General features: G+C 41.8%; 1 protein-coding gene across 8 annotated transcripts in view; it reads left to right on the top strand.

Moving 5' to 3' along the window:
- Positions 1–13081, top strand: part of ANKRD6 (ankyrin repeat domain 6) — an 86893-nt gene that overhangs the window by 59610 nt on the left and 14202 nt on the right. For 4 of the 8 annotated variants that reach the window (XM_066547472.1, XM_066547473.1, XM_066547478.1 and 1 more), the window contains exons 1-4: positions 2095–2193; positions 4523–4861; positions 10384–10482; positions 10991–11089. In XM_066547472.1, coding sequence (XP_066403569.1) covers positions 4568–4861; positions 10384–10482; positions 10991–11089 — 492 coding nt within the window. In that variant the 5' untranslated portion in view covers positions 2095–2193; positions 4523–4567. Of the gene's footprint in view, positions 1–2094; positions 2194–4522; positions 4862–10383; positions 10483–10990; positions 11090–13081 lie in introns of those variants that run through there. The other 4 variants (XM_066547474.1, XM_066547477.1, XM_066547475.1 and 1 more) reach the window with 1 other exon arrangement.

Raw genomic sequence — 13081 nt, forward strand, 5'->3', positions numbered from 1 at the left:
CAGGAAGGTGTGTTTGGTGAGGAAAATATGTCCCTTGTATTCAAATAAACTCCTATTCTGCTTTCATAGCTTGCTTTTAACACAGTACCTTTAACTGCATGTCAGCATTTTTGTAGTGGTTAGAGCTGGTTGCCTTACCAGAAAGTTTCCCTGCTGGAATATGTATTCATGTTGTTGATGCTTTCCTTTTAAAGCACATAAGCTGGCTTCAAGGTGGGTTTGTTTGGGATTTTTCCTTCTCCATGCACAGATTGCTATAAATTGTTTTCATGGTGTATTAATAACCTTCCAGGAAGTGAGATAGATGCCTGGATTAGGTGATTTACTTATTGGCATTAAGGAATGTAGAAAGTCAGTTCCTGTAAATCTGAATGTGCTGATTCACAGCACATATTCATAATCCAAACATACTGTTTATTGTTGGGAATGATTTGTCAATTTGGTATTTTAAAAAAAATATTTTATTCCTTTTTTTTCCCTTTCTTTATATCTTTTTCTCCCTCTATTGCTTGGGCATTTTAGGCCTCCTGCTATTGAGTTAGCTGGAACAGCAACATACCCCTGGCTCTCCTCCAGGCTGATGGAGAAGGAAGTGTGGTCAGTGCAGCTCAGTGCCCTTCAATAAAGGGTCAGGATTTTAGGGACCTGTGGCCAGATAGAGCCAGAGGCACCCAGGCTGGATGGTGCCCAGGGGCAGTGGTGACAAGAGAAACGAGCCCTTCCTACACCTTTAGCAGGGCAAGAATGGAAGTCTCTGTCATGGGAATGAACTGCTGCTGCCAGCAGGGGACAACATTCAGGCTTTGAGAGATCCACATGTCATAATGTGAGTGAGGGTTTTGTCCTCAGATCTGCCCCTTTAGGTCAATAAGATAGGACAATTGATCAACACTTAGTGTTTCTGAGCACAGCACAACTAATCAGTAATGGCACAAACATTTTGCCCTCAGCCATTCTGTTGATTCCAACAGCGTTTTTCCTTTTTCTCTGAAAAGGCCAAGTTAACAGGGCTTTACCAGGTATGTGGGTATGGAGTTTGCTGTATGAAAACAATCTTGTCTTGAGCTTGGTTTATTACATACCTGAAGTAGTTTTCTTTGTGAAGAAGTTGCTTAAAACCTCAGAGAGCCAATGGTTGCCTTCTGTGTACTTCAAGCCACTAGTCAGACAGCTCTTGAAGTGTTTGCCCCTTCTGTGGTTGATGTGTCAGGGCTGTTTATGCTCCTTTGCAGGATAAATCATTGGGTGGAAAAATAGACAACAGCACCAGTAGTGAAGATTTAGAATAAATACAGGTGAAGAGTCACGTGACTTTTAATGTGACCCTCAGAAAATGCCTAGTGGAGAAACCAGCATTCTTTGGGAAGATATTTTGTCAATTTAGCAATTGCTGGAATCCTGTTTCCTTTACTGCCATTAAATAATCTGCAGTGAACAGTTTTAGTGTTGTTGTTTCACAGATCTTAAGGTGTTTCACTCACTTTGAGATTTTACTGAGAGAGAGATAAAAATAAGTATTGTCTAAAAAAACCTGGCAGATCTTTTTTAAATTGAAGTTGATTGTCATACACACAAAGTCACTTGGAGTGACTACAGGCCTTCCATTCCTTTTCAGGAGAGCATCTGTCGTGTGCAACAGCTCAGTAATTCTTATCTCTGTTGCAAGGACAGTGCCCATTACAATATATGAATTAGCCAGTTATTGCAAGTTGTCTGTACCAGAGGGAAGGTGAAAGCAGTTGATAGTTCCATGCTCCAGAGGGACAAAAACAAGAGGGTCATGAATTCTGCTTAGGCATGGACACAGAGCCAGATCTGAATTTGTAAGGAAGGACCCTTATGTGAATATAATATCCCTTTTGTAGAGTGTCAACATTTCACCATAAATTGAAATATTGCAGAAGGTGGAGGAGAAGTTTTCAGCTTTCACAAAACCAAGGTAAAGTCTTTGTCACACTAATACATGTCAGTTGCTACTATTGCAGGTTTCAGACAGTGAGGTACAAGCAAAAGAATGATGAAAAGGAGATAAAACTGTTTTAAACTACCATGCATAAAAATTAATCTTAAGGTTTATTTTCTTCTCATTCATAGCATGGCCGGACCCCCCTGCATCTTGCTGCCTACAAAGGTCATCTCCACGTTGTCCAGGTTTTGTTGAAGGCAGGTTGTGATCTGGATATTCAGGATGATGTAAGTAGATACAACCTTCTAACTTGGGGTGGAGGGGAAAAGGTGATTTACAAATAACAGTAGACATTCACTTCTTTGAAGTGGGATTAAATGGAAATAAAATCTGTCTCTCTATTTTCCAATTCAGAGATGTAACCTCTATTAGAGATGCAAAAGTGCATGGGAAACAATGTAAAATGTGGTGGTTTTCAGTGAATAGCTCAGTGCTCTTGTTCAAGCTGCAGAGCTTTATAAGAGCTCTGCTTGTGCCAGGCTGTGTGAGAGTCATCATCTGCTGCTTCTGGTAGAAATGCTCTAGGAGTTCATTGTGGGAACCTGCTGGAGGACATCAGGTAGGGGACACAACCAATTTTTGGGTTTGCCTGAAGTGGGAGATGCTTTTTGAGTAGGCACATCCCTCAGCATCCAGAGCAGCTGCCCCTAGCACAGTGCTGTGCCATGGGGAGACCATCCTGATCATGGCACCATGCTCCATGTGGGGGTGCTCACATCTCTGAGGTTGCTGTGTGGTGAGGCATCAGCACAAAAGCCAGCTTTGAATTTAGCACATGGTGGTTTGTGTTCATTTGGTAAAATACATAAGTTGCTGGAATTTCTTGGGTTTCTGTAAGAGTAGTTCTAATCTAGGACCGGGCTTTAAGGTGCTTTGGATTGACAGGCAATGTGGTTTTAGTTCCCTCACTGCTGGAAAAGGGTCTATGCTGAAATGTGCAGTAGCAGTTGAATAACCATGATTTCTTCAAATTAATTGCTAACTTCTGATGGCGTGCTGGAAGAAGTTGGAGGTACAGTTGTTCCCCCTGTAATATATAAGGTGGAGAGTCTTCAAAGGCTATGGAGGCCCAAAGGTGTTAGTAGAGCCACCTGTATGACTGGTAGAAGGACACTGGAAATGTCTAGGTGCCTTTTAAAAATGCCTTTGGGCATTTGTTTGCATCTAGAGAGTTAAAAGTCTATAGCAACTGGAAAACTGGTTTCTTTCTCCACTGATGAGTAGCTGATTCCCTGGGAGATGTGAGCAGTCTGCCTGACGGGCTTGGGACTGGGGTACTGATGTGGCCAGCTTTCTGCAGGGAAACTTGTTTTTCTAGGAAGAAAATTTGCTCCCTGTGCTCTTTATTCTTTCCCTGTGCTCATCTGTGAAATGGAGCAGATTTGCAAGTGCAATGGGAGAATCAGTTTATTCAGATGCATCCTGGGTATGCTTTTTCACTTCTCCCAGCAGAAATGGTTCATTAGGTATTTAAGACAAAATTGCAGACACTTTTCAAATACAGCCAGTTTTCCTGAGAAAAGAAAACTGCTGCTTTAAGAAAGCAAGAGCTTCCACTGATTTGGTCAAATTGAGTTTCTGTGGAAACTGTTTTTTGAATAAGTCTGGTTCATTTGTTTTAATCATCTAGGAATAAAGTCTATGCTATTTATATGTAAATGTGAAAGCCATGATCGAAAAACAGTAAATCAGTGTTTAGCATAATTTCAGTTCAGTGAAGAGTCTTGCACTTGTAGAAATACTCAGCTCATAGAAAACTTACTGTCTTATGAGCTTAGGGGCTTTGTTCACAACTGGATACTACTTCTACATGTGGTGATTAATATGGGCAGAGTAGATGCATGCTGGATTCATAGATACTGAATCTTTAAAATGTATTTTGATGTGTCGCTCTGTATTTAGGTGTAGTGGTAATTTGGTTGGGATTGAGGAGAGCCTCAGGAGTTTCTGAATTTCAAAGGGTGTGTTTGGGTTTGTCTTGTAGAAAGAGGAAGTCTAAAACTCCAAATGAAGATTTTTGCTTGCAATAGGTATTAACTGAAATATTTCTGCTTTCCTTTTACATAGGTCTTCAAAGAAGGTTCTCTGCTTATGGCTTCTCCTTGTATAACTCATTTTTACAGTTTATGCCCCACAGAATGTTTGTAGTGTCTTTTAGTTGCAATCTCTTGATTATGCCTTCAGTCACTTTTACTGTGTGCTTATGTGGCAGGGAAAGCATCTTAGTCTCAAGTGTTGATTAACATCTGTATGTTTCCTTGCTGTTTTCCAGGAATGTGGATTTAGGTTCAGATATGAAAACACCTGTAAGAGTGGGGAGTATTATATTTAATTGATTTGTTGATTTTGGTCTATGGCATTGTTGTGATACCACAAAAAAATCCAAAATTATGACCTACATTTTATTTTTCAAAATAACAAGAGAAACCTAAACACTTAATTTTTGAGTTTTGATCAAATTCAAGAACAAGTTTTTATTTGCCAGATGATAAACAGAAACTTAAAAGCTGCTAATTGTTTCAGAGAGATTAAAATGCTCCCTTTCATCTTCTACAGATATATTCCCTAAGCACGGTAAGAGCCTTAAGAATTAGTTGAAGAATGACCTCCAGTGGCCTGGAGTGGGATTATTATGAATTTCAGCCGGTGGAGTCCAGCTCTGTAGAATATGCCACTCCAGGAGCTGACTCCTTCCTTCTCCCTGCCAATACTGCCAGCTCTTACTGGGATCCCAGTGCCATCTCTGAGTGGTCAATGAGTGTCCATACAGCACACACCTCAGAAATAGTCCAGGAGAAAATTGTCCCGGTGAAGGAAATCAAGGATGAAAAAAATAAGAGAAACCAGAAGAGAAAGGCTAGGAAGGAACCTAGAAGATCAGAAAGAGAGAAGGAGGTTAGAGCTCTTGTGCATCGCCCTGCCCTGCGCCTGCCGCCGGTCGCGGTGCATGCTGCGAGCCCTGGCGCGGCCGAGCTCCCCGCTGTGCTGCATGGCTGCATGGCCTGCTTGGTGCTCTGCATCCTCTCCTGCCCTGCCTGCACCCTTGAGAATAGCTGGGAAAACAAGATGATTTAAAACAAAGGCCAAAGGCCCCAAAACTTCCTTTCTGGAAGCTCCAGTTTAAGAAGCAGAAAATTAGTTTCAAATGGAACAATAGCCCAGGGTTCATAATAATTTCTAGCTGAATGGGAATGTGCAAAGTGGCTTATTTCTGTGGTCCCATTTCATTTAAAGTGTAATTTGTTTTGTTCATGATTATTTTTCATGCCTTGATCACTTCTGCTGGTCATGCATCATCATTTATTGTGCAAGAATAAATGAAGTTGTTCTTAGCTGCATATCACGACTGCCTCTCTGTAGCAAAAGAGGAGAGCAGCACAGAGACACTGAGAAAGCTGAGAGCATATTCAGTTCCCTTTGTGTACAGCTGCTTCAGGATATCCACATATGCTTCTATGCTCCTGCAAGTATTTAACACTTGGTTATATTTTAACTTTAGAATATTTTGATTCTTCTGCTGTGAATGTAGTGGCTTGATTTTATATTATATGACTTTACAAGTGCTGTTCAGCACTTTGCATCAGGGATTGAAGCCATGCGTTTTTTCTGGTTGTTTTGGTTGTTTATTTTTTGGTTGGCCAAAGTTGTGGATGCTCTATCTCTGGAAGTGTGCAAGGCCAGGCTGGACGGGGCAACCTGGTCTAGAGGAAGGTGTATCTGCTTATGGGAAGGGAGTTGGAACCAGATGATCTTTAGGGTCCCTTCCAACCCAAACCATTCTATGTTTCTGTGATTTTGGTGCAATTCTCCAGCAGCAAGATAGTCTGTTGATTTCTGTAAACACAGAAGTGAGGAGGCAAAGTGTCGCATGGGAGAAGGGCTTTAAAGGAGATTGTACAACTGTTGGATGCTCTGGAGAACAGGAATGTGCAGGAAAAAATGTGGTTATTGTTTGAGTTTTTTTAAATCAGGGAAAGGAAAAATTAACATTTACTACAAACTAATGTAAACCAAATCTCACTCATTTGGGTCTGTAGAGTCTATTAGAGAGACTCTAGTAACTCAGGAGAGCTATCAGAAGTCTACCTGAGACTGTATTGGAAGTCACTTGTGTTGTTTCATTCCCTTGGGGTAAACTTCAGATGTAAATGGATACCTGCCCTATTTCCAAGTGCCTGGTCCCAATGGTTACATCCACTGTTTTAGGATAGCACATGAGGAAGCTCAGGGAAATAGTTGCAAACATCAGGACACTGAGCAAATGCCAACAGCCATGCCAACAGAACAGTGATAAAGAAAGGGTAATGCCAAAGTCCATGAGGAAAAAATCAAGATTTAGGTGTCTGCCTTTCTTCAGGACTCCCAGCCTGGAAGCCTCTCCTGAAAGCAGGTGCTTAAGCCCTCTGTAAAGAGCCTGGTTCTCCCCTCTTGAAATGTACCTGCTGCTGTGCAGGAACCCTCTTACAGGTAGAGCTCTCAGATGTGCAGCCCTGCATCCTCTGCATCAGTGCATGCAGATTTCTATCCCAGTCTCCAAGTGTCAGCCTCTTACTATCCCAATGAGTACCAAGATTTTTTCCTAAAAGTGGAGAACTTCCAACACTGCAGTGCTGCCATGGCAAGACAAAGTGAGTGAGCACTGCTATCTCTGGGCTACTGTGGAAAAACCAGTGGCCACTTCCTTCACTGGCTTAATTTTGAAGGGTGGTGGCTGTACCTGCAACATGCCTGGATCTGCTTCCATCAGGTGTGTGGCAAGAGCACTCACAAGGCCAGAGAGAGGAGGGGAGCTGCCTGCACTGGGGCTGTGCAGGGCCAGGGTGTGCTGTGCCACCCTGATGCAGTGCCCTGTACCTGCCTTGCAAGCTGGTATGTCCAGGGCATGAACATCTTGGAGTGGAATTTCCTGAGTTTGGGCTGCCTTCAGGGCTAGGCAGAGTCTGAGGAAGGGGGTTTAAGACTCACCAGTGTAGACCCCAGTGCCTTACTTCTATTGAGCCTCACTTCAGTCTTTTTGGCCTTGGGCCCACACCTGCTTTTGGGCAGACTGTTGTTTCTGTCAAGGTCACGTTTCTGTGACATGGCTCTGGAATTGTCTCTCTTCATTGCTACTGATCTGCAGTCTGTTCCTAAGGCATAAATCTCTTGGAAACAGAATCATAAATTGTGCCCAACATAATAGTCTGGATGGTTAATACACATTTACCGATATAATTGCTCTCTGAGCCTCTGGAACAGACCCCTAATGCTTTGCTAAAGACAGAATTATAGCGAGTGCTTTCAGAGACATTTATTCCAGTAATTAATAAAAGGTACACAAGTCTGTGATTACACTGCCTGAAAATTCATGCTGTGAAAAAACCACAACTCATCTCTTTCCTTGGATTCTGTGAAAGGCAAGGCAGGGATTTGCTCCACTGCTGATGGGAAGGGAAGGCAGGTTAGAGTGCAGTGGTGCAGGCACTGTTATTTATAGGATGGCTGTGCTCTCCATGGCTGGGTTGTTCAGTGGCTGTCACACAGAAGCCATCACAACCTGGTGGTTCAGCTTCCACAGCACTTTAAGGTAACTATTTGTGCTGAGGTGTAAGGGAACAGGGGATCAGGTGCTGCCCTGTCCTGCTGGCTGAGGGGTCTGGTGCTGGTAGGGACAGACCCTCACCAGGACAATGAAATGTGCCCTCTCTTCACTGGGAGGCGCCTCAGTTGGTGAAACAAGGTTTGAGATATCCTTTGACACTCTCTGTTGCATGGATGAGGTGCTCATTTTGTCCAGTCAGGGTGTGGGTTGGACCTTACTCTTGGATGCTCCTGTAGGGAAGATGTCATAACCAAAGCCCATACCTCGGGCAGGAGGCACTTGAGCCTGCCATTTGCAGAACTTGTGTCCCTTCACCTACGTCTATTTCAGGGACCAGAATGTATTTTGGGACAAAGTTTAGGCATGGCTGAAGCTGTCCCAGTGCTGCTCTGCATCCCCAGTGTATGGCCCCCCCACCATATGGGTTGGGATTACCAAGACCTGGTCTTGCAGCAGTGAGGTGTGAAGCCCACTTTCCAAACAGACAAATGTGTTTGTATAAAATTGAAATGAATGAATTTAAATGAAATGCTGTTAGAAGTAGCTGTCGATCAACCAAGCCCCAAAAGCCGAATAGTCTTTGACCTCACTGCAGTTACTGTGATGTGGGGACAGGAACAGCCTTGATTTAAACTGTCCCAGTAAGAAGATCCTTAATTACAAACCGAATCCTGTACAATCCATTTCTGCCCCAAATTTGCCTTCTCCACAGTAATTTTCCCAAATGTAAAGCAGCAGGAACCAATCATTTATTGTTCAGATTCCATCCACTGCAATGGCAGTTACCATTTTGTTTTAGTCTGTTTTATAATATCTTCTGTGGATTTGCTGGTGCATCAATACCACTTGGCAGGGGTGGGTTGGCAGATTACTTTCCACTTCATGATAGTCAGATAAAATGATTTTTGCACTGTCCCACATGACTCACTACTGCAGTAACAGTAGCTGTGCCATTATCAAAAATCAGATATAAAATTCTTCCTTAGTTTGCTGGTGAGCAGATTTCCATGTAGTCATAGTAACCAGTAACTATTTGACATTTGTACTTGTGAGATGGTATAATTTGGACATTTTCCATAACATTTTGGTTGTCTTTGAATTTGGAACAAATACATAAGTTCAGAGCACTTGCCATGCTGTCAATTTTCCAATTCTTTTTGTTTCCACTTCCGGGAAGCTTCGCTGCCTTTGCTGAAATCCTTTAAAATATATTTCCAGTCACAAGAACAAATGTAAAAATACCTAACCTCTAGAAACAACAACAAAAAATAGATAGCAGGCATCTAAAAGCACCTTCAACACTATTTTTTAAAATCAACTTCATTATTATAAGCCAATTTAATGATTTACTGGTAGGGATTACTGAAAGGTTTTGGTTGGCAATGCTCATTTTTTTATAGATTAATAACTATTTTGGTGTCATTAGAACAAAAGAACCGCACCAAGAGCAATTTTTAAGTCAGCTGCTAATTGTCTTTGAGAACAAATTGTTCAAATAAGCCAGTTATCTAAAGACTTGGACACTCTAGAATAAAAAATAAAGAAATTCCTCTAATTTCAGTATTTAATATAATATGCTATTATCTGATGAAGAATGTTACCAGAGAAATTTAGTGTCTATTTAGGACTTGGTTTCCTGCAAGCTTTTTTAGGACACATGGCATATCTCTGCCCTGCGTGTGTTTGTGGTTACCATCATCTAGATAAGCAGAAATGGATTGGATTCCAAATCTGTTTATTAATCCCAAACAAGTCTGTGTGCAGCTTTGAAGCCTGTCTTTGTTCCTGGATTCAGGCTGTGCTTTGGCATTGCTGGTTCAAAGCAACTTCAAAGGAAAGCCAAGACCAGTTGTTGTGGCAGCAGTGGAGCTACTGCAGCTCATTTTCCCATTGATCCCTGTCTTACATCCCTACACACTGCTGCACAAATCCTTCTCTTGCCTCTCTTTTATCAGGTTCTACCAACATGTACATAAAAACATAGATAGTCCCTGATGGGCAGGGACAGTGATTTAAGTTTCCCTAGTCTTCAGTTTCTGGAAGGATTCTGGAAACTAACCTTGGGCTCTTCAGCTCAGCAAATGAGTTCAGAAGTTGTTAGAGAGGAGATAGATGGGCAGTCAGACAAGATGACCACATCAGCACAGTTTCTTTTGGAAACCTTAAAGGAAATAAACTGATGTAGGAAACTTGCTTGCTGCTGCTACATGGCAAGTCAAAGAGAAAGGAAAGTCATTTGGACCTCACGATGGCTCAGTTGCTCGAGTGAAACAAGTGGATGGTCCTGCAGTTGTGGTTCTCATGGTAAAGTTGCCTCCACTCTTAGCACTAATTGGTAAATTCATCAGAGGTGCTGAAGAGACCGATCTCATCTCATGCTCCTTATCCTAAGCAGGGCTGATGGAGCAATCAGAGGCAGAGCAGGAGAGCCTTATCCAGTTAGTGTAAGTCCTGGAGGATCATGATGATGAATTACGACAGCCTGTAATTCCCTTTAGTTCCCTACAGACACTGATGACTATTAGACACGTAGAGCCAGATGTATCCAATTCACTGCCTTCTAATACTGCCATGTTTTTGGAATGCTTCAGCGCTGTATATGGGATTGTGATGACTTGCAAACTTCTGTAAATGGTTTGTAGCTCTGATACTTGCAATAACCTCATTAATCTTGGAAACTTTTATGGTAGTTGTTTAGGGGGACTGTTTTCAAAGGCAGCTTGGATTTAGACAGTATGTGGGTCGAAGATGCAGCCCCTGTCTGTGTTGTCTGCATTTGCTTCAAGTCAAAATGAGGTGGGAATTGTACCAATTACAAATTTGCTTCTTTTTGCAGGGTGACCAGACAGCACTGCACCGGGCTGCTGTTGTAGGGAACACTGATATAATAGCAACTCTGATTCAAGAGGGCTGTGCTTTGGACAGACAAGACAAGGTAACAGACAAAACAAAAGCCCTGTGGAATGGCAGCTTTGGCAGTCAGTAATGTGAAGGTCTCAGAGAGAAAGTTATAGTTTATACTCTTTAGTAAGTGTCTGATCCTTCAGGAGTAATTGGAACAATTACATTGAAAAAAAAAACTTTACATCTCTTTAATACAAATTACTGGTTTAGTTATGCTTCTATATTAGGCTGATAGTTTTTGGTTTAAGAGTCTGTTCTTAGCTCATTAAGGGATGAATTAAAGGAATGTGCAGCCATACTACACCCTACGCAAAAGACTGCACAGTTCCCATGATTATCCCAGAAACTTGAGAATCCCAGGCTGTAAGTTTAATTTAGGAGTAAATATAACTAATTTCAAGTTCCAGACAAATAGCAATGTTTTTACCCTCTTATAAGAATAAAATAGAAAATAAGGTAGTAGGAAATGAAAATACTTTTAAGAGAATACGTTGGTTATACAGCCCCTAACATTCTCCTCTTGTGTGTGTGCTCCTCAGGATGGGAACACTGCTCTTCATGAAGCTTGTTGGCATGGATTCAGTCAGTCTGCCAAAGTGCTTGTTAAAGCAGGAGCCAACGTTCTTGCCAAGAACAAGGTGAGACCCATGGAGGAGGAGCTTTCAGTTCTGGTCTAAGGTGGCTGATTCTCAGAACTGGAGATTTCTGGCTGTGTCATTTCTCAGCAGGTGGGGGGCCAGCTCTTAGTGGGACTTTTTTCTTCTTTTTCTTTTCATTTATCATGCCTGGATGGTTCATCAACAGGCATTAGGAAATTCATATTTTGACAGCTGACGCAGGACAAACTCAATAAGGCGTTGAATGATACATTAATTACAGCTGAGGAACACTGCCATTCCTGTGGAAATCTCCATGGTGCTCTAATTTATACTGAGGAGATTCATTGTGATTGGTGTGATTTAAAATGGAAATGAATTGTACTAATAAGAAAAAGGTATTGAAAATCTGGTTTCCAGAAATTAAACAGCCAAAGGAATGTAAGCCACAGGGGGAAACAAAAAAAAAGTGTCTTTTGTTACTAACTTTTTCCTAATATATTAGCATAGTCTCTTCTCAGAATCTTGTAATGAACCTGGATTATGTTCCTTTTGGTATTTATAATACCTTGAGAGCCATTTAGAGGAAAAAATAACAAAGTAAAGGGTTTTAGTTCCACTCTAATTGTTATAACTGAGGGGCACTTCAATTCAGTAATTCAGAAGTTAATGGAATAGTCCAGAAAATGGTGGTAGCAGCCCATAGTGTGAGCAGAGTCAGGGTTTGGACAGCTGTGCTGCTGGATTGGTCAGATCACAGTGCCCTGCGTGACAGGGAGAGGGCTTTGGGATTGCTTTAGGGGGATCTCTGAGCATTTTTGGTAAATGTGCCTCTAAAACAACAACTGAAAGGGGGCTGGGAAAGAAAGGAGACAGCTGGTCAAAGTCTAAGGTTTAGAGTAAAAAGGCATGATGCTTGGGCATAGTGTTTCTGTATGTGCATGTGTGTATAGGCACTATAGAAGCATATATTTGTACAGTTGTGGTAACTTTGTGGTCTGCAATGTCATCGTCTTCGACATTATTTTATGTGTATTTCTTCTTTTGTATTATTTCAACTACCATTTTTTTATTTACTGTAATTACTTTTGCTGTAATGTCCATCTAGATTTGTATCAAGGGTACTTTAGAAAACTTCCTATGCTTGACTGTAAGCCTTGTGAGCCATTTTGCTCCTGTCCCTGGATACGCTTGTCTGTGTATACACATACACTTCTGTACAAAGGTGTGGGCTTGAGATGCAAGTCTGGTTATCCTGCATGCTTGGGTGCCTCAGGGAATTAGAAGATTTAGCATTAAAATCCAGTTTATGTCAGCTGGAGGCAACCTCTCTGGGAAAGTATGTGCACAAAACAGCTCAGCAGGGATGATGGCTGAAATATGACTGGCAAACTTAAATACTGCCTGAGCAGCTCCTGTGCTAGTCTTTGATGTCTTGTCCTTTGCATTTTACTCTTTGGGTGGTTTTTAATGGACAAGATATATTCTCAGGAGCTGCTGAAAAATGTGGGAATCATGCATGCTTGCACGTGCTTTTACCTTTGTTTTCAAGAAAAATTAAGAGCTTAAGTCTACTTAATCCCAAAATGGTTTCTCTGTTCTCTCAGCTTTTTGTGTTACTGATGACAAGGCATTATCATTCTGTCAGCTTTTCTGGCAGCCAGGGTTGAGTGCCATGGGCAGGAGCATCCCACAGGCTGTTGACTTACACCTGGGTATTGTGTCATTTTGGATGGATGGGACAGATACGGGCTGCTAGATTTGCCAAACCTGTGAAGCACCAGAAGATGGGAAGGATTTGACACTGTGTTTTGGGTAGCTGTATTTCTCCTGCACAGTAGTCACCCTGAAGGTTTATTTTTATTTAAGTTGGCTTAATAAAACCTTTTCTGCTTTGACAGATCATCCAGTGAGATCAGTCGTAGATGCTTATTTTTAGATTCTTCATCAGTCTGTACATTTCAGTGAAGATTCCCAGACTGGTACAACTTGGAGCTTCTCTCCCTCTCAGAAGTTGGTGAGAGATTTGTCACC

The sequence above is a fragment of the Molothrus aeneus genome, chromosome 3, assembly GCF_037042795.1.
Source record: "Molothrus aeneus isolate 106 chromosome 3, BPBGC_Maene_1.0, whole genome shotgun sequence".
Lineage (NCBI taxonomy): Eukaryota > Metazoa > Chordata > Aves > Passeriformes > Icteridae > Molothrus > Molothrus aeneus.